General features: G+C 40.8%; 1 protein-coding gene across 3 annotated transcripts in view; it reads left to right on the forward strand.

The window, feature by feature from the left end:
• homer (protein) overlaps positions 1-25,929 on the forward strand; it is a 78,816-nt gene that overhangs the window by 21,532 nt on the left and 31,355 nt on the right. The window contains exons 1-2 of one of the 3 annotated variants that reach the window (XM_065487853.1): positions 1,133-1,364; positions 24,662-24,993. The exons of 1 other annotated variant lie outside the window; for it this stretch is intronic. In XM_065487853.1, coding sequence (XP_065343925.1) covers positions 24,923-24,993 — 71 coding nt within the window. In that variant the 5' untranslated portion in view covers positions 1,133-1,364; positions 24,662-24,922. Of the gene's footprint in view, positions 1-1,130; positions 1,365-24,661; positions 24,994-25,929 lie in introns of those variants that run through there. One more of the 3 variants, XM_065487852.1, reaches the window with a different exon arrangement.

The following is a 25,929-nucleotide window of genomic DNA, read 5'->3' on the forward strand; positions in this document are numbered from 1 at the left end:
TATAGCCTTAAAGAGGATTCCTTTCCTATAACAGGATCGCAATTATACCGCAGTAGGATGAATTCCCGACCCTTTTGATCGGCTCGGTGGAAAGAATTAATAAATTATGTACAGAAGGAAATTAAAAATCCTGGAAGTACCTCTACGCATTTTATAGATTTAATTAGAGTTCGCGTTCCATGGTTGTTATTGTAGCAATCTCAGCAACAGAAAATAGGGAAGCAGGGCAGGTTTTTGCGCGCCTCGCAGAGAGTGAAATATTAATTGGCCGTTGCGCCAGATGAGGGCCTGGAGGTTGCCGCCGCCGCCGACTTGGGTTGAGGGCCCAGGAGGCGTCTAATGCAATAATGGCGCAATTGTTGGCGGCTGCAGTGTCAGGGAGATGCGCCTAATTGGGTTTGCCGGTGCAGCGTCTGCTGCCAACTCCTCCCTCGGTGCTCCAAGTGCCAAAATCAAACCCAATTCGGGTGTCATTTGCATTCGACCGAGCAATTTGCTCTACTCTAATGAGATAATCAGATTTGCTCTATTATGTAGTGGCTCTTGAGCTACTTTGTCCCACCTCTCAACGAATTTCCTACCCGTCAGCCTTTGTGTAACTCATCCTGCTAAAATATATTCCGTGAAATGAAAATTAATGCAGGAGAACGACCGTGCAAAAAAGGCAACTCTCGTAATTTCAACCTGAAATTGTCAACTTGTCAAGGGTTCCTCTTTCGCATAGTCCATAGATATAATTATATTTCTTCCGAAGATTTAACAATCTAAAATTTAAAGTGATTACCAATTTTCAGTACCAACCCTCCCTTTGTTTTAAACACCTCAAACATAATTTTTTCCTGGCAATAACCATCTCACTTTTCGCCTCCTTTAATCAATTAAAATAAACAGCTTAACAAAAATATTCATTTTTATTTACTCTACATAAAGATATGACTCGCAGAGTTCTCGAATTTCTCTCTGGAAATCAGGCCATCATTTTCGGCATGCTCCGAAACAATCGGCTTTCAATGCGAGTGACACCCATTGTTTATGTTGGACGGCACTGCAAAGCGCAGCGCCGGCCGAGGGGTGGCCCGGGGGTGGGGGTGCGCGGGCGCCGCGCTGTCTCCGGCGCCGCTGCGCCCGTCTCGACACTGATCAGTTGGTTGGCGGGCGCGGAGCGATGCTAGTCGGTTTGGCCGTGGCCGCGGCGGCCGGCCACCCCCAGCCAGTGGACAGCAGCGGGACACGTGGCGAGCAATGAGCGACAAGGGCTCTCCGTCGAAAATGGCGCCGGGCAAGGGCGGCAATTTGGTGGCCACCTGCCTCAAGCACCACAATAGTCCGTTGCGCAGTGTCAGACTCTTGTGGCGCATTCTAACGTGAGTCTCAAACTCTTTCCTCCCGTCGCACCTTTTTAATACCCGTTCGGCCCCAGAAATTGCATTTAAATCCACCCTGTCCCGTGATTCAAGCTGGAAAATACCGATGGGTTTGTTTACAAGGAGAACACACCTATTGATCCGAAAAAAAATGATTTTTTTACTTATAACGATCATACAGGCAAGTTTAAAATAAGATGAAAATATGCCAGTGGAACCCTTTCCGTTATTTGCTGTTTTTGAGTAATGGACGTTCAAATCTCGAATTTTGAAGGCTGTGACAGCTGTTAGGTTAATTAAAAAATCTTGAAATTTTTTTATCTTGATTGAATAAATTTTTGAAATTGAAAATATAGTGACGAATTACATACGAGGTTTGGCTGCGATGAGTGCTAGATCAAAAAACTTTTCAAATTCGGCAAGCTGATAAAATTTAAAATTATTTTCATACTCTACAAATATGTTCCTCTGCCTAATTTCCCGGAAAAGCCGATCGAAATGTTGATTTAAACCTACCAGGACGCAAAAAAGTTGAAATGGCCAAAATTTAGCTTTGATTTTATGAAAAATAACTTAGTAAAATTTAAAACTCTACCACAAGCCATCACATTTTTTGAGCATTCGATTTTCCCAGAGCACTTTTCTGTCAGAAATTTTAGAAAAAATCATTTAGCAATTGAAAAAGTATAAAAATCATCTCGCTGAGTATATTCTAAATAAATAATATGTGGAATCCGATCACTTTTCAAAATATCATGGCAATTTGAAATTTCTTGAAATATGACTCAAAAGCGTGGATTTTGCGACCCGGGAAATTTTCACATTTGATCAAACACCATCGAACTGTAGCAAAAAACACATTTTTTTCAGATTAATAAGCTTGTTCTCCTTGTTAGTTAATAATAAATTCATTAAATTAAATTTACCTGAACTTTTCGAAACAAGAGATTTTCCATATTTTAACAGAAGTGTTTTTTCTTAAAAATATTCAAAAAATAAAATAGAGATTGTCGGTTCAATTTTATAAACTTTTACAGATTTCGATTCATATGTACAAAAACCGTCCTAGTTTCCAGCCTGGAATCGTGTTTTATGCCCTTTTGAACTGCACCTTGGGATCCTGTACTTCTGGCTTGCTTCAATTTTCGAAAATTTATAAATATTGGTTTCGCCCTATCGATTTTAGTTTGGGACATTATTTGCAAGCTCCTGCGTTAAAGGCTCTTCGATTTTGCCATAAAATTGCTACGGCTGCGAGGATAGCTTGAGTTTTTCCAGACGTCGTGCTCTCGGCCGTAAAGAATTTCGCAAAAGGGTCTGGGTGGAAAAAGAAAAACATGGCGAATTTATCAGCGTTTTATCTGCCCGGTTTTTATTACGCAGATGATATCGTGCACCACATGAATCGATAAATGTTTCACGACTCAACAAATCCAAAATATTGCCTTATCGACGAACATCTCATTCCTAAGAATGCGATGCCGTGGAATAAATTTAATATCGAAACAAAACAAAACAAAAAAGCGTCCTTCGCGTCTCTCGGAAATCTGTTTCATAACATTAATTTGATCTCCAGACTCGGCAGCAAATATTTGCTCTTAAATATTAAAAAATTCTCGTCTTCTCTGTCAGTATAGCACTTTTGGAAAAACGTTTGATAAAAACTTATTCTGAGAGTACTCTAGAGCAGCAAATTAAAGCGTGTTCCGAGGCCAATTAAAAATGCAAATTCAGAGCCGAATCGGGAGCTGATTAATTGGCGGGCGATAACGATCAAGTGGCTGAACCCTTTGACAACGACGAGATGATAAAGCCAACCAGGCTGCTGTTTACAATACGGGAATGTGCTCGGAGGATAATCGCGCTCAGCCAGCACATCCGCCGCCGGCGTAATTTCGCGTTCGGCAGCCGCGCGGTAATTAAAGCTAAGCCACTAATGCTGCTTCGATTGCAACCGACCTGCCCGACAGAGACAACTGCCGAGCAGGGCCACCCAGTCAGCCTGCCAAGTGAGCGAGAAATTCAATCAGTGCGATGCACCTGTGATAGATATCGCGCTCTAATTAAAATCGGAGGGTCGAATCTGTTCACTTTGTAAAAAGAGAGAGAGGGAGAGCGCCGCCGGGCGCAAAGAGGCGACTGAGTCTGAAGCTAGATTCGAATTTTTATTTGGAAAATGTAGCTGCAAGGAAAATTGAAAATGTCTTGATAAAATATCTTTATGAATGTACAGCTGGCGATTTTGGCATGAAAAGAGCGAAATCAGCTGCCACTTTAAAAATTATGTTGCTTAAATCAATTCAAAACTAAAAATGCATTAGGAAATAATCGTGATATTGATTTAAATAAAGCTGCATCTTGTCGGATTGCCGTTTTATTCTTCTATTTCATTTTTTTTAAATTGTAAAAATGGTAATTGGAATTTGCGAATTTGTAGCAGAAAATGGGTTATTCGCATCACAAAAAAATCACTGATTAAATTTAAAAAAATGATTAATCCAAGTAAAATGAAATTGCTACGTTCGGAACGTGATTTTCCAGAGTTGAATATTAGCAAATTTATTTTACCCTTTTAACAACGTTACAAATTAATAATGAAAATCATGAAAGGGATTAACGATCTGGTTAATCAGCATCAAAATTAATGGTGTGAAATATTTTAAATAAAATCGCAGTTTTTTATCTTGTCCATGATAGACTAAAACCAATCCAGACGCTCTTGTCGCTGTTTCAATTAAAAAAAATCTTTTGTACCTTTCCATGCCCGTTTTAATAAATTTCAATCCAATTAGCTCCGACCCCTGTAGCAGAAGGTCTTGAGCAAATATTTGATTACTGAGAATCGCAACGATTTGGCAGCTTAAGTCGACGTGCGCGTCTTTAGAGAAAATTAATTAATTGGCATTCAGATTGAACGCCGCGCTGAGTATAGGGTTGAAGGAGGCGGGGCCCAACGCGCTTCCCTCTCTCTCTCTCTCTCTCTCGCGCTCTCTCCCAGTCAGAAAAGAAACACATTGACGCTGATTTGATTTATATCCAGCGTTTAATCTCATTCCTCTCTTTCTTGTTCAACTTTTCCAATTAGCGCTTGCCGACGTGTGCGTAATTCGCGCGCGTTTTCTGCCGCCGTATATTCTCTACCGCGTGCGTGTGCAGCCAGCTCCTCCCGCCGCCCCGCCATTATCCAGAGTAGTTCTTTTTTTATTGAAAGTAGCTGCTCTCCTTTTCCGGCGCGCACCAAACTTTCTTTCTCGCGCACTCCTCTATTGGAAATCGACTGAAAGCCTATTTTCTGCGGCCGGAGAGAAAAACTGCGAGATGAAATTCCGCCACATGCAGCCAGCCAGCATGCCTAATTTAATTCGAACCCGCCGCGCAAAAAGCAATTAGAGCGCAATTCATGCCACCGCCCCTTTGAAGTGGCCGCTGGCACAAAAATTCGGCTACAACAAAGCGCTTTTCGGCACACTGCTCTGGTCCGATTGACCGCCTGTAGTATGGAACTGGAGTAATTTTCCCGTAAAGTCGGGAGTGGTGGAGCCGGTGGAGCTGATCTTGTTTTGTATTTTTCGCTTGGGAGAATTGGAGAGGTCGTTTTTTGGCTTTTGAAAGTGGTTTAAAGTTATTGCTTTAAAATCACTAGTACATTATTTATTGTTGATTTGAAAACACGATCAAAGCTCCACTCATTTGAATTTAAAGTGGCCAGAAGAAGTGCAATTCCAAAAATAACCCGCATAAAAAAATATAACCCAGGAATATCCGTAATAATCTTAGATTAATCAAAATTTACCAGAAAAAATTAATCCAAAAAATTGATCCAGGATTAATCCTGTATTAATTGAGATTAACCTAAGAATGTTTAAGATCAATCTAGAGATTAATCTAAAAAATATATCCTTAGATTATTCTTTAGATCATTCTGAGATTAATCCAAAAAAATAATTTTTGGAATTTTCTTAGAATGAATCCAGATTAATCTTAAAATGTTTTAAAGTCAATCTAGAGATTAATTTACAAGAATATCCCTAAAATAATCCCAAAGGGGAAATTTGAATATAGTTAATAGAATATCCCCAGATTATTCTATGGATCATTCTGAGATTAATTCTAAATATTTTTTTAATATTCCTAGAATATTCTTTAAAAACCCGAAAAAAGAAGAACTTATATTTTTCTTACAATTAAAAACACAAAAATAAGTACGAAACATAATTTAATCAAGAAAATGAACTGCCATATTGTTAAATATTTTGAAATCGTTATCACAAAAAATATTTTTTCTCGCAAATATTTTTTTAATTAATGCGATGGATTCAATTTTTATATTAAAACCTAACAAATTTTTCATTATCTTAACAAAAAATTATGATGCCTTTATTTTTCAAAGAATCTGCCCAGATTAAAAAGGGTAAAAATCATAAATGCGATTGAATAAATTAATTTCTTAACACAAAGAGTCTTAATTAATGCTACCGACAACCGGGCAAATTTGAAAGAAAGGTCAGAAGGACAAAAAGGGTTAAAAGGGCGATTTTAGTGTGCGCGTGGTTGCGGCGGCTGCACATGCATGCACGCACTTGCATGGAATGCCTGCTCAGCCTGCTGCCTGCCTCTGTTGTGGAGCGGGGGAGGGGCGACGGGCGGTGGCAGCAGGACTAGCGAGCAGCAGCAGCAAGAGACTTACAAAATCCTGCTTCGCTCTCTTTGTCTAACGCGTCAACGGTCAACCGCCGTTCAAATCAAAGTTTAAGTTATTAACGGACGCAGGACGCCGGACGCCGCCAGTATGGGACAACACGGACACGGACGTCCCGCGGACTCGGACGGATGGCCTGGATCTTGCGGTTAACAGGGTAAGTCCCATTTTATAGATTAGCGTCCAAAGAAATTAGAATAGATCGCGCAACTTTGACATCCAACGGTTTTATGGTAAAATTACACTTTTCGCCGCTACTTATGCAGTTTTCGCCACCAATATTTTGATATATGGGATTCTCGCCAGTCCTTAAGTTATTAATTAGAACCCCATAAATAAGTTTGGGTGGCGGAAACTGTAAATCGGTGAGGAAAAATGTAATTTTTCCATGTAAATCACCGGTGACATTTTTTCTTTTACGCTTACGAGAATTTAGAATGGCATGCTTTATTACACATTCTGATTCAATTGGCTTTGCAAGGAAAATGGAAAAATATTATGCATGCACTTTTAATACTTGAACCTTCCATTTTCCAAGCAAAACTAATTGAAATAAGCTTTTATTTATATTTTTCTATGAGTCGCTTCCCCTTTTTTTAGCTTCAAGCCATCCGCAGATATTTTGCAGGACTGAAAAAGATGTAACCGTTAAAGTTCTGCAGTTTGGGCTTCAAGATCGGCGATGCTGGCATCGTATAATAAAAAATTTTGTAGCTGTAATATGTGATATGGTTAAAAACTAATAAAGTTTGCATATTTTTTACATTTAATGAAGTTTGTAATTTTTTAAATAATTCCAGATGAATCGCAATAATAAACGATTTTGGTATATTCTAGGAACAATCCGAGGTTAATATTAAGAACATATTAGAAATAATTTTTGTCGCACTTTATGTTGATCTTAAAATGATATTAGAATAACCAAAGAATGTTCCAAGATTAACCGAAAAGAATAATCCTATGTAAAGATTTGATACGCTAAATATTAATCTTAGATCAATCCCAAGATTAATCCATAAGTATATTCTGAGAATGTTCTAAGATCATTCTTTAAAGCTTTTTGAAACAAAGCCCGGCAGAATAATCCTGGAACATTCTAAGGTTATTCTCTTAAATTAATCTACAGATTAATCCAGTATCACGAAAAACCGTATCATAAGTTCATATATAATTAATTTTTTAGATTAATCCTGGGCGAAGTCGGTTTATTCTTAGAACATTCTCAGGCGATATTTTTTTATGCGGGAAGTTGTGCTTTGGATTTCTTTCGCTGAGCCCAATCAAACTGTTAATTTTGGTTTCTAATTAAAATTTTGGAAATAAAGCTTAAGATTTTGGAATTTCGTAAGCTAAATTTTGCCCCATGACATGTGTGGACTTGTGTGAAAATTTCAGATCGGAATTATTTTTTGCTTTTGAGAAATTCCTCTTGAAAACTCGATTTTATGTTTTGAAAATTTTGTCAGCTCCAAAACTCGGGTTTTGACCATCAGAATTATAAAAACTGAACACAGTTAGAATCGTCTCGACCTCTCTTGCGACCAGCTGAAGGGTTGTTATGTTTCACATGTTGGGTAATTTAAAAAATAAAAGGTCCGGAGGAAGCCATTTTTGCCATAAACGAGAGCAGGGGGTTGAAAAGCGTAGAGGGTAAGCACCTCTTAAACCCTTCAGCTGGTTAGGGAAGGTAGAGATGAGCCTAATGGCGGGTAGTTTTTGAAATTCCGATGTTTAGAAGACTTGGAGCTGACAATATTCGCAAAAATAAAAAACTCGAAAAATTCTTGTTTTTTCGAGTTTGTTCCCAGGCGCGCATTTACGAAAAGTTATACTGTTTAGGGCCGAGGGCGGGATAATAGTTTTTGATGGCTCATGTCAAAAAGCGCTTAAATTTGGGCTTTTCGGAATCAGGTCGTTAGCAGCACACATAGTTTTGCCTGCGCTGTAATAGAAGCTGCTGCTGCTGCTGCTTTAGCGGCGGGGCTGCATTAGCGCGAGCCAAAGTGCTCGTTCCACTCCATCGAGGCCGTAAAATAGAACGACACTCGCAGCAGTTACGGACACACGGCGTTCGGATAATCATTCCCGACCGACTCATTTGCATGCCGATCCAATTCGTTGCTTATCAATTCCGCGTGACGAGTGCGTCAACTTGTTATGGCGCAAAATTAATTATGCGCTGCTGCTTTATGTTGTACTTAATTTGCCGAGGTGCTTTTAAGTCGTTAGCGGTGCTAAAATTGCCGCTTGACGGCCCATTCATTGCTTCCGCGATTACCCTTTATCTCGGAAAATTGTTTGCCTTTCCCAGTTTCAATTGTCGCCGAAAGGCAGTAAACGCATCAGACGTGTTACCCATTGAAAAATGTGTTAGAACCCCTCTACCTGTGTTCAAAACAGGAGTGTCAAATTTCCAAATTCCAGGTATAAAAGATTTAAAATATTCATTTTTGGACTCAGGGGAGGAAATTATGGCCAATAGAGTTGAGGGGTGAGCACCAGCACCTCACAAAAATAATTCAGCTCACCAGGGAAAGTCAAGCCAAGTCGAACGGTGTGCAGTTTTTGCATTTCTGACGCTTTAAACCTCGATATTTGGCGCTTACAACATTCGCAAAAATGGAGAAAGTTGAATTTTTTTAATTCGAAATTAAAATTTCTTGAAAACGAAACCCTCCACCTACAAGTGATTCAAGTCTCCCTCAAAAAAATTATCAAGCTAAACAATTCCTACCTTGGTTTGAAGCCACTTCAAAAAATAAAATAAAATCTACAAGGAAAATTATTTATCTACTTTTTAATTCCGATTTATATTTTAGAATTGATTAATTTAGTGGTTCAGAAATTCCAGGCATATCAATAGAAGCTTTTGCTAGTTCAAAGCTCAATCCATATCTTGGCCCTCTTGAAATATCCCAAGATTCAAATAACATCCATAGTTCCAAGAACCACTCTCAGTCAGTGCAACTCGAGCAAAACGCCGCAGAACTCGCGTGGAAACGGTCGGGGGAAAATCAGAGCAAATTGCGAAACGACTTTTCGGCCCAGCGAGCAGCGCATAATGGGCTCGATAATTAATTTTGCACGGCGCGACGCGATAATAGGCGTCGGCTAAGTTTGAACCAACACGCGTTATATTCTCTCTGGCAGCATTCACGCATCGAAAGAGCGACTTCGGCGTCATCGAGATCCAGGCAACACACTCTCTCTGCCAACGCGTGTACACTGAATTTGCAAGCTTGTTAACTCGAGATCGATGCTGAAACATCACTCGGGCCGGACCAGGGAGGAAATTCGACGGCTCAAAATCAAATTGGCTTTCCAAGATACGACCCGGCCCGCTCCAAATGCAATCTGCCTTGATTAAACCCGGCAATATGAGATATAACGACCGCTGCGAACCGGAGCGCTTTAAATCCCAGCTTTTAATCAAGGAGGGGGCTGCATGCTTTTTCAAAATCACCGCACATGTTTTAATATCATTTTTTTATTACGCACTTTGCTCACAAGTCCGGTCGTAAAATCGAGCGTTTTTTTTCATTACTGAAATCTGCATGGATTTTCGTAGTCTTTTTGATTGTGAAAGCCTTGTAAGGCATAATCAAATTAGGCGCGGATTCTTTGAAGGGCGGACAAAAAGAATGGCCTTTTTGTTTGATCCGAATCCAGGAAACTCAGGAAATCAAAACGGCAAAATCTCACTTTTAATTAATTTATTTATTGAAATTGTTTTGATTTAAATTATAAAGTTCACCTTGTTTTGAATGAGAAAATATTTTGAGCAGTGCTTTCTGTACGGACGGACAGGAATTAATCTTGATCCGACCAAAATAATAAAAAAATTATTTTGGTACGACATAGGTTCACCTTTTAGATCTCGAAAGAAGTTGTTTGCTGAGTTATTGGTAAAAGTGAGGAAAACACGCACGGAGAGGCTATTTACGCGCCGGCCCAATCGAACGGCAATTTCTGGGCGGTAATAGAGCCGTCGGCAAATTGAACTTGAGCGAGCAGCTTTACGAGCGGCCCCTTTCTTGCTGACCTTTTATTTTCGTTTGATTCGACGCCCTGAGAGAGGGGGCGCATAAAACGACTCGTAAAATTTATCGAATATTCATGAAATCACGCCTCGACTGTCGCACCTTGTTTATTTTGCAATTTACAAGATAAGCAAGCGGCGAATTTCCATTATCGAGCGGCGCGCTCGCTTCCTTTTCTCTCGCTCGCACTCCATTATCAGCCGCCGCCAACCCTTTCTCGCTCCCAATAAAGTTTAATCAAACAAACTGCAAACAATAATCCAATCGCACGCGCGGCCGAATAAAATTTAACGCGATATCTCTCTCTCACTGCCTCTCGGCGGCTGCCGAGCAAATAAAAATTTACGGCACCGAGCCGAATTGTAATTTCTCGGCTGCGGAGCGCACACGCGGCTATCGAAAAATGATTGTTTGCCCGCGGGAAATGAAACATTTGTCGGCCGAGGCACGGAAAGTGACAAAACAAATCACCCATACACAATAACGCACGCCGACTGCATTTTTTTCCGGCCGATCGATTGTTCGCCGAGTAATTAAACCAGATATCTGCCGGAAAACAATGCATTCTGATTTTGCAATGCAGCGAAACGGGGTCAACGACGATTATAATCACTAAATTAATTCAAAACTAGGCCAACTCGTCACTGCTCTGTGATAAATTGTTTTCAGACCGCTCTCCATACACGAGTGCATAAATTAATTTTTATGTTTTCAAACACCAGTTTATTTTCATTATTGATTCAACATAATTAAAAATCAACTCAAACATTTGTATGTGAATGTATTGAGCAAAAAGCCCAAAAAGCCACCCCCGGAGGCGGGGGATGAGTTCCAAAATTCAAAAATATTAATTAGTCATGAATTATGAATCGAGTCTGATCGAACTCTGGACTAAATTAAGCAAATTTCAGGGTACCTCGTGTTTAAAAACCGAAAAAACATGTTTTCCAGAAAAATCTGCCATTTTTCTGGAATCTGCCTTTTATCAGTAATGAAAATCCCTAAAATATTGGTTTATTTATTTTAATTTTTACTTTGAGTCTTCTTGCTTGGATGCTTTGAAAAAGTGTTGAAATGTCAAGACTGCAATAATGTGCGGCGTATCAGCAGCACTCGGCGCGCGCGGCTTTTGAACTTTGGCTGATTGATGGCGAGGGCCAGCGCCATTGTTTGCCTTTATTAACTCGGCGGCTTTTAGCGGCAAAGTTCAGCGGGCGACAAAGGTGCGACACGGCTCAACTTCTGAATTAGCAAACTTTTTAATCTGCTCCACCTTTATGGATGCACTGCGGCACACACTTTTTCGCGCGCTGCCTGCGTCACTCGGCTTTTTGCCCAAACGGCTTTCCAATCAAAAGCTAATTCGCCACGCCCTTTCTCCCCTCTGTGTCTCTGGAAACAAAAATCGAATTTTCGCGGCCGAAAAGTGACAAAACGGAACGTCGCAAGCGGAATTTCGATGACGCAAATTATTATTCACGGAGGGAGATCTCCGCGACGGCAGCAAATGCGTAATGAGCCGGATTAAAAGGCGGATTTGCGTGTTTTCTACGCCCGATTTGCACCGATTTTCCGGCAATTTTCGCAGCAAACTTTTTTGCATTTAGCCGCAAACTTTCGCCCCCATCGCTCAAACTCGGCGCTCAATTAATCTCGGCCGAGACGCCACGCCCAACCAAATCCTACAAGCGCACTGCAAATTGCTTTCTAAACTTTCTCCCAGAGGCAAAATCCACAGCAAAAACAACTCAAATTTCATAATGAAGAAGCAACACAATGGAAGCGAAGAAAATCGTTTTATCCCAGCAAATTGCTTCCTGGATTCTTCTAATATGGAAACTCTTAGCAGGCAACGATGTCAGTAAGAGCTCCAGGGCGAAATTTTAAATTTGACCGTGTTAGCGAGTAATGAAGATCCGAATCCTTTAAATACTTAAAAATCGAATTTTTAAACCAGTTTTCGTTCAATCATGATGATTTGTTTTAAAGCCATGGAGTCCAAAAGGGGAGATTTTAATATTTCCTAAAGGAAAAATGTCTTTGAATCGATTTGTTTAATTTTGATGTTTTACAAACCAGAATTTACCTCATTTGAAAGTTTCACTGTAGGAAAAACGACTCTTTTGAAGTTTTAAACACTTCTCAATATTTGAGCAAAAAATTCTAAAAGTAGAAGTTTTGATATTTCCTTGGAAAATATAAATAATTTTTGTTTGCAGACCAAGCCATTCAATTCTACGAGAAATTAATGACTGCGTTTTTTAACTTTCATAAAAGCTAGTCATTATACCAGAGCTCCAAAATATCATTTTTTTCTCGTTCCCCAACCGTTTTCAGTGGTAAAGCCCTCTTTGTGCACCGGTTGATCCTTTGAAATAGGGGTTGCGACCAAAAGAAGTGAGATTCGATGAATTGAATTCCAGAAATGAGTTTCTAGTGGCGAAAAACATTGAATTAAACCCAACACCTGCTGACAGATGGGAAATACGAGAATTTTGCAGAACCACGCAAGGTGCAAGGAAACAACAAGCAAGAAGCTGTTCCTTTTTGCGTCGCCCGCCTTTATCTAAGGCAATTTCGGTGCGTGAATTTGGTGAATTTTACAATCCTCTCTCGCTCGAGCGTCGCGAGAGATAAAAGTGGAAACAAAGGATCGCGTTACAATCTCAGCATTGCGCCCCTCGGCAGCCCGCCCGCCCAGCCCGGCCCGGCCGACGAGAGAGCTAACTACACTTTGCCAACTGCTGGCGGAACAAAACCGCACATGCAGCTCTCTTCTCTCGCTTACACTCTCTCGCCGGTTTTATTACTCCGCGGGCGCAAAACGGGCAATTCACCTGCGAGGCTGAATTACTTGATTAACTAAGCAGCTGTGTTTATACGCGACGGGGGAGCTGGAGCAGAGCAGTGTTGGATTCCATTCGCAAAGTTTGCAACACTTGAGCCAAACTGACCGCGAAAGGCCCTTTGTTTTCCTAGGCCGCACTCGCAGTGATTCGCTCCTTGATTCCTATGGTGCCGCACGCAAACTGCTTGTTTTCCTGCTCATTTACATTGCCGTCAAGGGCTGTCGGCTCGACAAAATCCTTTTATGCGACATGGCAAATCCTTTAAAAAGGAAGAGATTTCAAAATTAACACGCGTTTGAGGCAGACTAAATAAAACAAAGTGCTGTCGGCCTATTTAATCCTCAACAATTTATTTTTGGCCATTTTTTGTTTAAAAATAAAAACGATGAAAGACAAATTGTGACTGCGCAAGTGTTTGTTGTGTCTACTCGGGCTGTGTGACATTGATTTTTATTCTGCTTGTGAAATAAAATCTGGAGAGGTGTTCCAACGAAATATTAGGAATAAAATGCAAATCAAAAGTTCAGAGGTAGAATGTTTTAATAAGGCCATGAAATTTTAAATTCATTTCTATGGACATGACATGGAAAATACTATCAAAAGTATTTTAAATTGAATTTAATAACATTTTGAATTGAGCTTCCCAGATCATCTGTTACCAATTAAAAATTAAAAAAAAACTTGTATGAATACAATTTTTTACATAAAATAAGATTTTAGTCGTCCATATGTAAGCGCAAAATCAGACTAAATTTTAAAGTTGCTCAATGAAAACTGCGATTGATAATTTTTTTTAAAAAATATGTTTTTATTTATTCCATTCGCAGAATTGGTGGAGGCTTTCCTTTGTTTTTTTAACTATCAACAATAGTTAGGGATGTGCAAAAACCGATTACTGATTATTTTTTCTGTGAGTGTTTCGTTGCTCGGACTGTCAAATGAGTTTTGAAGCAATTTGACACAATTACCAACCGGCTGTTTGCTTCAAAACCAATTAATTGTCCGCCCTTTGCCAAACCCAAATTTGTAATGTTTAGACCTGGAATTAGAGAAGGTTAGAGCATGAGTCGAAACTCAAATGGCTTACTAATTTAGTTAATCCTACATTTGGCTATAGTCCTGGTTGCCATTAATTGATCTTTAATAATAAAACGCAGCTCTGTTAATCACTCACTCAATCAGTGAGCACTAAATAATCGATTAGAATGCCACTATCAAAAGGATGTCATTCTCTAAATTAATCCCCTTTCATATTACCTCCCAAATTATCAAGAAAATAAACGTGCATAATGCGAGTTCCGAGAGTTTCTGGTTCGGTTGCTTTCCAACACCGTAATTTCGTGTTTATTTTTTCTCTCTGACTCTCTGGGCGCTTTGGGTGGTGGTTTGTGCACGTGTGTTGGATCACACGGTGCGGAAAGTGCCTCTGGCCTCGGGATTATATTTCCGGGGCGCTGCTGGGTGTTGCTCGGGTTAATTTTTGGCCGGCTAAGCAAGTGAGAGCGAGTTAGGCTGGCAAATCGCATTATTTCGCACTTGACTTGCAGCCAAAACACAAAACTCAGCCAGTCGGACACAAAGGGCGCTTTGTGAGCGGCTGCAGCCGCGGCGTTAAGAATAAAGAAGCAGCCACTTTCTTTCCGCCACCGTCGGGGAGAACTTTTCGCCAGAATAATATGCGGAGAGGCATTGTTTGTACAGAACATCGCGTCTCGCGCCCCGGGAGCCATTTTTTCACGTGTCGCAACATTTTCCTCGGATTAAGCCATAAATTTTCTCGCCGAGTGTATTAAAAACGTTCTTGGCTTGTCTATTTTGTTGATTTTCTATCTCTCTCGCTTTCTTATTGCGTTATAAAAAGCGGACGCTTTTTATTTTAATTCATCCCGCACGCAAATGGGAAAGATCGGCCTGCTGCTTTTATCTCTTTCTGGCAGCCGAATCGTTTCAGAAAGGGAATAAATATTTATGGATGTTAATTTGGTGGGAGCGTGAAATCGGAACGCGTAATTCATGCCGCGCGCGATAACAAAAGGCAGAGCTGCTTTCATTTCGTTCGTGTCTGCCCGCAGTAACAAACCATCAATTCTCTCACCACGCAGAATATGAAAAACCGCATTCGCGCGGCGAGAACAACTGTATCGCCGAGGCGGAAAGGTGTCCAAATGACTTTTCCACCGCGCTCAAAATCGTTAAAGCGAAAAATAGAAAGAAAAAAATAAATGCCCGAAGCGGAATGCTGCAACGTTGAAAGGGAAAAAAACGAATTGAGGTATGTACAATTCTCTCAACCTGGTCAAACACACAGCTTTGCGGGCTGAAAACAAGTTCTTGCTCACCGCCGAGAACGAATGTCGGCTCTTTAAAGACTGTTGGCATAGTTTGTCCATTAAAAAGCCGCTCTCTCATAACTTTCTTGCGCGCGGATTTATACTATATATTTGTTTTGCAACAAGAGCCACGTCGACGCTGCGAGAAGGAATAAATTGGCTCTGATCCGTCTTGTCTCAGGTGGCTTTCTCTCTTTTTGCCGACATTCATCATTGGCCTTTTTGCTCGGACGCCAGATAAGCTTCTTTCCATCAATCAACTCTAGATCAAATCTCGAAAGGTTGAGGCCAAAGGCTAATTCGCTAAATCCGGCAATCGATCGCACGGGCTGTTTTCACCTCTAACTTGATTAGCTCCCTTTTGGTGGAGGAATGACACTGAACCAGAAATGGCCTTCATCCGATTGATTGTGAGCCGAGTTTCAGAGGGATAAAAGGATGGAGACTCAACTCATGGTTTGCCACTGAAATAATAACAAAACCTAATTTCTTGCAGTTTCAAGTATTCTAAAATTTGTAAAGCAGACCCAAGCGAGGATTCGGTTAAACAACAGGTATTCTCGAAATTTAAACAGTGCACACATGCTTCGCTTTAATGTATTCGCTAATTAACTCCTTGTTTGATATTCAGCTCACGAATGCTCATCCTCTCGAGCAGACGAACAAAATCCAACATTTCTCCGCTTCCATTGTTGTAATAATCAGTACAGTTACGGTCGACTGCAATTCGCTCGTTAGAGACGAAGCCATTTTCGCTAACAGGCAAAGTGGAAGCGAAAGGGAGTCGCAAACCTACGGATAACGCGCCGTGCAAAACAACAAACTGAATCAGCAGCGAAGAAAGTTTGGCCCAGGCGAAAATGGGGCTGCTAATCGAGTTTACCGCCAAATTGCGTTGCTCGCGAAACTTTTTCGGAAAAGCTGAAAGTGTTTTGATGCTACGGAAAATCTATTTATTTACACGTGTAAACATGACAGACTTGTTAGCTCGAGGATGAGTAAATTATTTATTTCAACAAATTGTGTGTTTTAACGAGATTTTGCGTTCGCACTTAATTATCTTGATGTGAATCAGACATTTACTGTTATTCCAAATTTTTATCAGTTGAAAATAAAAGTAAAGTTAGTGAAATTGTCAAAACAATATTTTACTGTCACTTACTACTTAATTAAATTGCTGATTTTATTTAATCAATAATACTAATCATATTAGTACTTTAGAAAGAAATTCTGATGATGGAAAAAATAGTATTAATTAAAAACGTTGTAGCTCTTGCCTTAGTGGCTACTTTGCAAGTCACATAAGGCTCTTTAAATAAAGTTAAACGTCCGACCAAAGAGTAAAAAGAGCGGAGAATATTAATGAAACGGCTGTTTTGCATAACAAAGCCGCATTTTAAATGCAGAAATGGAGGTTGAATATTGAACAAAGGCAAAAATTGTTTTTAGTTCGCACCTGAACGCGGCGCTTCGGGTAGAGGTGGGAAAAATCAATTGGCGGGAGAGATTAATAGAAAAAAAATTGGTGGCAGGAAGGGAATCGGGCTATCTGGGTGGCCATTTCGTTCTGCCGGTGCTTTATGCGCGAAAACGGCCGCGATACGCCCAAAAGCACCCTCCGCACACGGACTGAGACCACTCTATTTGCTGGCATAAATACGCTCCATTGATTCCGCGAACGCTCTCGCAGAGGAGGAAAAGCGGCGCTAAATGCGCTGAATGGAATGGAATAACATTTAATCAGATGAACAAGCTAAAGCAACAAATAAACACTTTAAATTCCGTTTTTAATTAAACATGATGTATTTTTAGTTACCTTCACAGAACGAAAATTTGTATTTTATTTTCATATCCTATTGAATTAGTTGGCGAACAGAAATTATTTTTAATAAGATTCTGCTTTGCTTTCTCCGTGTATTGCAAGCAGAACTTTTCCATTAGGAAATGAAGCAAAAAGAGAAAATCCATCTCTGCTGGCCGTCTCTTGTCCGGCCGGAAAATTTTGGCCTTTTTGTGCTCTGCTCACAGCTCACAGCGAGTAAATAGAAGAAAAGCAGCGGACGAAATAAATCACCACCTGTGCCCAGAGAAAAGGAGATTTTTCTCTCCACGAGGAGAGAAAAAAAAGGCACGAAATCAATCATTCAATATAGCTTTCAGGTGCATGCAAAGTTTAAACAATTTCTCGGCTCTTTCCTCTTTCGGCCCTCGGGGGAAAAAACTGAAATCGATGTTGTTCCGGCTGTCTTTCAAGACGCGCCTCTTTCATTTCCCGCGTGGAAATTTGGCAGGAAATGAATTCGTCACGCGAATCTGACCGGATAATTGCCAAAGCTGCTGAGCGACAGACACGTAATCGAAATCCCTCAGCGAAATGGCACGAGATGTGGATTTGAAAACTTTTTGAAATGTTTGTTCAAGAGAAGGAAAGATTTTGAAAATAAAATTAATAAAACGTATAAAAGGTGCAATTAAAGATGAAATACGGTTGTTTGTTTTAATGTTGATGAATCGTTCCTGATATGAAAATTCTCGGAAAATCAAAGAAAAAATACGAGTAATAATGGACGTTGCATGACACTATCTAGAACTGTAATTTGCACTCTGGCGTGTGCTTGACAAAGCGCCTGCCGTCAGGCGAGTCAAGCAACACGCGCGACCTTGCCGTCGAGCGGACTGCATACTTTACCTCTTTGAAATGCAAAAAAGCTAGGAGAAATTGACAAATTACGCAGAGCACGAGAACGCACATAAAAAATGATAAATGTCGTGCCGCAAAATCTGGCCCTCAAATTGCTCAATTAATTGTTTCTGTGATAAGATTACAAACAAAATTTCCATTTTTCAATAATCCTCAGGGTTGGTGTTCATTCGATCAAAAATATATGGGAATTTGTTACACATCACTAAACACACTCGAAACATTCCGAACATCTTGTGAAACAACCACTCTGGCAAAGAAAAAGCCGATTGCCTCCTGAAACATGAAGGAGTATCTGCAATTCAGAGAGAGAGAGAGAGATCGCGAGAAACTTGAGCATTCCCTTTTCTGCGAAAAGCCTGCCTCTTTTGTCTGCGGATGGAGGAAAAAGAGAAAGTGTGCGTGCAAAGTGCCTTTAAATAAAAGAGTGTTGCTTATTTCTGGAATTGCGAAGCGGCAACCTGGCAGCAGGCAGGAAATAAAAATAATTCCGACAGTCCAAAGAGTGGCGGCAGCGGCGGATCGGGGCGCGCGCACGCACGCACAAAGTCTCGTCGGTTGCACCCCCGACGGCGCCCCCATTACGTTGAGTGCTGCTCGAGATGATTTTGATGTCAGCTCTTTTGGCCCCGAGATCCCTTTCGCTCGGCTGGCCCGCGCTGGCGAAACGAAGACTGATCAGTCAAGAATGGATGATTTGCACAACTACAGCAAAATTGCTCTTGCAAAATGTCTCTCTCATATTGTTTCCGAGCGTGCATGAAAATTGAAAACCTGCGGGTGATTTTGAAATTATTTAAGGAAGGATTGATGAAATATTATTTCTCGGATGTTTAATTAATGTTTATCACTTGGACCTTTAACAAAATCGAATTATCAACAGAACAAAATTCCTAACAAGAATCTCAATTTGAATTTTATAGATTAACATTTTGAGCAAAACGTAATTAACAAAGTAAATCGATGTTGTAGCGGCGATTACCAGTAATTTCCGACAAAGGGTTGAAATTTAATTGTTGTTTGAATTGTAGGATTTGAATTATTCACTGATTTTAAACAACTTAACCTAAAACTCTTTGTAGCATAACGAATTTCCAACAAATGGTGCATGATAACAGAAACAGTTTATCAACAAACACAAATAATTACCCTGACCCGAAAATGAAAAAAATGAGCTCGGCTCCGTACCCGTTACAGTTAAAAGAGGAATGATACTGGAAAAGCCTGGAAAATGCTTGTTGCCAATGCATAAACTCGTGCCTTAGGATTCAGTTAAAGCCTAAATTGACCTAAGGAGCGCTTTAATTTTTTGAGAAAATTGGCTGGAAAGTTACCGTGCTTTTCAAATGGAAATGGCTGTCTCCTTACTTGAAATCCGATTTAATTTCAAAACCAAGAGTTTCCCCAATAAGTGGCATACACCGTTGGACAGATCTCGACGAGAGGAATCGGAATATGCCAAGAAAATATGTCCAAGCACTGTAAATTTTGGAGAAAATTGGCAAAATTTGAATTTTTATTGTTGGAAGGTCCTTTTTTATTATTGCAAATTGTTGAACAAATTGTTTATGGCATCAAAAAATTCAAATAATTTTCAATTGTTGCCCAGTATCATTCCACTTTTTAAAATACATTTCTTGAAAGGCAAATTGAACTCTCCAAATTCTAATTGCAAAAGAAAAATAAATATTTTTACAGAAATGCCGTGCGATGTAAATAAAAATTGTCACTCTCCTCTCATTCTGCGGAAGACATTCATTCACAGACAATAGAAACTAGTTTGCGCGAAAATATAAAATTTAGAAAAGTTTTTGAACATTAATTAAGCGCTGTAATAAAACGAAAAACATACATGTTCTCTCTAATTCCAGCAGACTCTATTGGCTGCAAAATGAAAAATTTGTTTGTAAAAAATCCAAATAATGAAAAAAGCAATTTTGAAATTCCTACCCTGGAGCTGTCAGTGGCACTGCCAAAAATTTCCTTTTCACTGCTCATTTGAAAACATCCCCGCGGTGATTGATCTGGCTGCACCCCCGCCCCTCGGGATTCAGCACTCGCTTCCGGCCGCAAAATTCCGAATTGCCGAGCCAAAAGTGGCATTCGATTGTTTCTATTGAGCGCAAAATTCGTCGGCGGATAATTTATTCGCGGCGCGGGCGCCTAATGGCGTTTCGCTCCGGCACAGAGCCACTCACTCTCTCACTCTCTCTCGGCTGCTACATAGTTTTCTTGCTGACTCGCTTTGCGCACACAGCATCCCTTTTGTTCGGCCGAGAGCGATTCACTCCAGTCACGGTCGTCATTAATTATGCGCCAAATCGCGACTGCAAATAGCTCCGTCCTTTTTTGCCCTGATTTAAGTGGCAATCGGAATGCGGACTACAGAAAAAATAAATATATATTCGTCGTTTTGATTTGAAACACACGGAATTTATTGCAGAATCGGCGGAATTTTTCAATCAGCCAAGTTTTAGTCTTCCGTGTCAATTTTTCGTCGGTGCAAAATTGATTCAGCATGTGCGGAATCGGCGAGAGCGAGCGGTAGGCCGATTTGAAATTAGTTTCTCGGGTCACATCAGCGAGAGACGACGCCAATTGAAGGAGAACGCGAGCGAGATGAAAACTTAATTGGATTTCTGGAGAAATGAGCGCAGCCTCCCTTCAGCAGCCGGTCCTTTCCGCTTCCAACTTGGGCCGCGTTTGATTGAAAAGTCCGTTTCTGCGCTCACTCGCTCAATCGCTAATTGAGCCCGAGAGCGAAAATACATATTTCGGCCGAGAGGCTCAAAAAGTTGGCAGTAAAACTTAAAATATGTATATGTACATCCAAAACCAACCCCTCCTCCGCCTCGCTTTGTGTTCGCCAGTTTTTACCAAGGGCTGATTTTTTTTCTCCCTGCTTTTATTCACAATCTCTTTTTAGTTAGCTAAATTAATTCCTTAATATAAAAATAATTTTTTAATACAGATAATTAAAAAGTTTTGTCCAGCCGATAATTCGGAATGAAAAAAAATTCACCTCGAAATACTGTTCTGTGATTTTAAAGGGTGAAAAAATTGTTGAATTTTTGGCAGCAAGCTAAATATGAATTTTTACCGAAACGAGTCAAAATTAAAGATATTTACTTACATTGCTTTTTTGCCAACTTTTTTATTTTATATCATTTTTACCAGTTATTTTCGGTCATCATTTCATCATTTATATTATAAATGAAACTCGATATCACCCTGCTGGAGTTTTTCGAACACCCAGCTCTTGTTTCGCTGATTTCGCAAGTTGGGATTTTGCGTTGCAATCGCTCTTGAGCAGCGGCGAATCCGCGCGGCGGGCAAAGTGCTGATCTCTGCTGCTCTCGTCGAAACAAATCGACGCGTCGTTTTTGCCCTCTCGAGTGCTTCTTCCTCTCAAACACTCGAAGCGAGCGGCCGCCGCGAAACGACACGCACCGACCGCCGCAGTTATTTTTAAACGCACTCTCGCCCAACATCTCCGCCTGGAATCAAATTCTTCTGCCAGCACTACTTGTTTGCCACTGCATGATTCATCTTCTCTCGTCTTTTTTTATTTGCTTCTTTTCAAATGGGGCCACTATACAAAGACTGCAGCGTAATCAAATTTCCCACTTTGAAATTTGAAACTCTTAGGGAGAGATGCGAGTGTTAATTTCAAAGAGAGCACAGTATGCAAAATCTTACAAACCAACGCATCTGACTGTGAAGTGGTATAGACAGGAAGATTCTGGATATGTGCTGCCCACCAATCAAATAAAATTTAATTAAGTAGTAAACCAGCATGATAAATTGTTTTTAATGACAAATTAAAGGAAAGAAATCCTTTTGCATTTCTTAGAACCCGAGATTTTGCGCTCACAACAAAGGCAAAAATTGATTTTTTTTTAATTCTCAATTGAATTTTGTGTAAATGAAGCCGAGCAGCACCTTGAAATTTTCACACAAGTTCACACGTACCCTGGGACTACTTTTAAGAGGTGTTTCGGATTTTTAATTTTTAAAAAACCCTAAAAACACCCGGAACGCTCGAAAATGACTCTTGGTGTCCTTTGACCTTGGCCGATGACCTCAATTTTTGGTGTTCATTCGATCGGGCTTGGCGAGAGGAGCTCAACGCATACTTTTAAAATGCGTTAACTCTAAATAAGCTAATTTAGTTCTCAAAATTCGCCAAAAATGTCCTGCAAAATCGGCAAAAATAAAATTCTGTTGACGCTCTCTTGCTTGTTAAGTATGTTATTTTTAAATGCATCTGATTTTTGTATATTTTTTAATATAAAACCACCTTACCAGGTAGTTTTTTGGTAAATCCGTTGAAATATTAATTATTTGCTTGAATTTTCATTAAATAAATCTTTACTTTTTCAATCAGTGCGAGCTATATATACGCTGCTTCTTCTTCCCAGTTCAATTTCCTCTTTCCTAGCCGTAAATCTGTCGTCCCTAATGCAATCTAGCATTGGGGCGGCCGCATGCCATCTTTTTCCCTCTTTTTATATCTGGCGCCGAGTCATTAAAACCGCACGAGCACAAACACGGCTTCTTTTCGACTCTGCTGCTTTCATTTTTTCCCTTTTGCCCGCGGATCCGTTCCTCTCTCTCTTTCTCGCTCGTTCTTTGCACGCGTTTTCGCTCTCGCTCTTGTATTGATTCAGCGGCGGATGAAATGAAGACGCGCGCCAGCTCCAAATGTTTAATGACATCACCTTCGTCGGCTCCAATGAGAGAGCACAGCTGACACGCCAACATTTGTTTCGCGCTTAATTTTCCTTCGGGGAGCCATCACATTCAACCACTTTCAAATATTTATGAGCGCCTGCTATTTCCCTGTGAAAATAATGCGATTTTGAGACAGTGGAACTTTCCGGAGTGGTTCCTGCAAATTGGTCCGAATTACTCATTGAGACTGTGGGGATTTCTCGCCCGACACAAGCAAAATGCTGTGTCGTGTATCAGGAGTGTAGTTTATTTTCAAGCCCCAAAAAACTTAGAAACGGATTTTCTGAGTATTTTGGTAAGATAAATTTGCATTTTTCGTCCGCCAAATATTTTTTCGTGCAACAGAAGAAAGTTCAGTAACAAATATTTTAATTTACTGGACGTTTGCTCAAAAATAGTAATTTTAATTATCCATTTCCTTCTGAAATCAGAAATTTAATTGCAAATCGACCTAACTCCGTTATTTTCATGCTACAAAAAAAGTAAAACTCCGACAAACAAACTAAATTTCCCAACAGAAAGCAAAATAAACTCTCCACACACCCTCCATTGCTGATTTATTCAGCGCCTTTGATCGTGTTAGAGGGATTCAATCAATATAAAGTGCCACTGAACAGTTTTAAATTGCTCTGCGGTTTCATTTTACCAAAACAACGTAGCCCTGCAGCCTGTACAAAAATAATTTGATATCTGAATCCATTAGACACAGTCAACCATTCCGTTTAAAGCCTAGAGTGATCGATCTGCTTCTGCTGGCGCATTTTTGGACGCATTAGTCTGAATTGAGCTGTAAAAAGGCTGAGCTGCGGCGCTGGCCGGCCAAGATATCACTTTGACCGCGGCGTCGGCCCTCGACGGTCGCTTCATTAAGCTCTCGTTGGTCCTCCGTTTTATCGGAGGCGCAGTATGTATTTCGGGGTGCAGATAAAACTCGAGAGGCGGCTCGAAATTCTCCACTTGACCGTAAAGAGCGTAGCAGCAACTTTTGCTCGGCAACGCTGTAAAAATAAAAACATACGCGCGTCTCGAGACTATGCAGACGCGGGATTATAATTCCGTTTCGGTGCAAATTGCGTGCCATCACTCTCTGGAAATAGTTTTGCTTTTTTGACAGCACGTGCTGTTTGTTGTTGTTGTTGTTTGTCTTGAGATTTGCATTTTCCGAGCCTCCGGCGTGCGACATCTCCCATTTATTTATTGTTACGGAGACGAAACAAAAGCGCCAAACTGTGCCCAGATGTCGGCTTCCAGTTCTTTATCATACTGTTGCCAACTTTGCCAATTAAAATTCATATCCAGCCGCGTGCTGCTTAATTCGAAGAGATGCTGAACCCGGGATGCAAATATTTGAATATTCAACAAAGTAGTGATTTTCGCACTGCCTCATCTTCTTGAGCACTCGACTCTTCAACTTGACCTAAAGAAAAAAACTTCTTCGTTGCGGAGTTAAAATTGAAGGATACGGACAGTGCAAAATGTAGTCACAACGTCACAACGGTTGCGTCAGAAAATTAAATTGTGTAATCAGGAAGATAAAAGCAGGGTACAATACTCCCCTGATCTCTGATTATTTTTTCAAATCAAACAAGTAAACCCAGAAATCAGGGCTGACTGGACCTACCCTTAAATACCCTGAAAATTTAAGCCGTCATGATGCACTTTCACGCTTGTGCCAATTCTTCCCATCGATAATTTACGTCTGGACATGGTAAAAAAATGGTTTTAAACTAAAACGAGGGGCTGAAACCTTTAAAATACACTCCAAAGCAATTCGAATTTCAACAAATCTTGATAACTGATTGGCCTAATCATAACCGCCTGAACAAAAAAATAAAGATAAGAGCTAAAAATCCACGCTCTAGTCCGATCCCGAGCCGATGCAACTACATTTTTGGGGCCCGTTGAAAGCGCCACGCGAGTCTGACCTCGGTGTGTCGCTTGCAGATGAGCTCCGGCCTCGTGGCTATGGACAAAAAGTTGTAAGGGGACTGAGTCAGTCGCTCTGCTTGCTTCTCCGCCGGCCGAGTCCCGAGTCGGTCGGTCTGTGCGTTGAACTATTTCTGACTGAGCAGTGCGTGCGTGAGTGAGTGTCGCGAGTCGGTCGTCGGCGGGTCGGCGGCGAGAGCATGTGTGCGCCTCCAAGGACTCCCGACCTGACCCCTGACTGACTGACCGAGCCGCGTGTCCGATCCCCCCTACCTTTCGATGTCCGGCGAACTGACTGCGGAACAGCTTCAGCAGCTTTACTTATGCAGCCTCTTGCTCGGCAGAAAGCGGTGAGTATCGCATTTACTCACGACCATCAATGAATCAATAATTGCCGCATGCTCCCTCGTCTCTGGTGTCCTGCTCATTGGCAATATTAGTCTTGGACCAATCCAGTTTTTCGCTGTTTTAGCTCTCATAGTATTCACTAAAAGGTTCGGGAAAGACCATGCATTTTCTGAATTCTGAGGGACTTGGATTGGATTGGCTTAACAGAAAGCTCGAATGAAATTAAAAGTAAAATTTGTCACTTATTTTCCCCCTGCTCCGAATCGTTCTTCGCCGAATTTAGGAGTGCAGAGCATGTTTCTCCCTTCTTGGACGAAGCAATCTGAGAATCGGATAAGCAATTTGGCCCGGAGAAGCACGCAGCTGAGTTCGTTCTCTCACTCTTTCGTTGTTGAAAAGTGAGAAAAGCACTCTGGAAGAAAAATAAGCTGCTTCCGCGTCGGCAAGGCCGATTGACGTGCAATCAGGCAGCAGATTTACTTTATTTCTGCGCCACACGGCTTTCTTTTTTCGCTCCCGCCCCCGAACGCGTGTGCTGTTAATCGCGCAAATCGAGAGAGAGAGGAAAGAAAGCGACGCGCTCTGCACTTTTCACACACACCTAATTTTCTAAATCCGCAGCTTTTTCCGCAGTGGCTCCATCTTTCGCAGCATAAATATTCAGGGGCGAAAAGAGTTCATTCCAGCGCAACAATCTCCCGGGCCAAGATTACTCGAGTAAGATGCGAAAGGCTGCGAACACGTGTCTTGCGTTTTTTCCTCCATAAAAGCGAATAGACTCGGGCCACCAGCTGCCAGGCAAGCAAACGACTCAGAACAAGCGCGACGGAGCGAGAGTAAGTGCCCAAGTAAACAAACAGAATGCACTGATTCTTGGTGCCTCAAACTATAAAAAGCCTCATTGACTTTAAACCTCTTTGCGTCAATAATCCGCTGAT

This window comes from Cloeon dipterum, chromosome 4 (genome assembly GCF_949628265.1).
Source record: "Cloeon dipterum chromosome 4, ieCloDipt1.1, whole genome shotgun sequence".
Taxonomy (NCBI): Eukaryota; Metazoa; Arthropoda; class Insecta; order Ephemeroptera; family Baetidae; genus Cloeon; species Cloeon dipterum.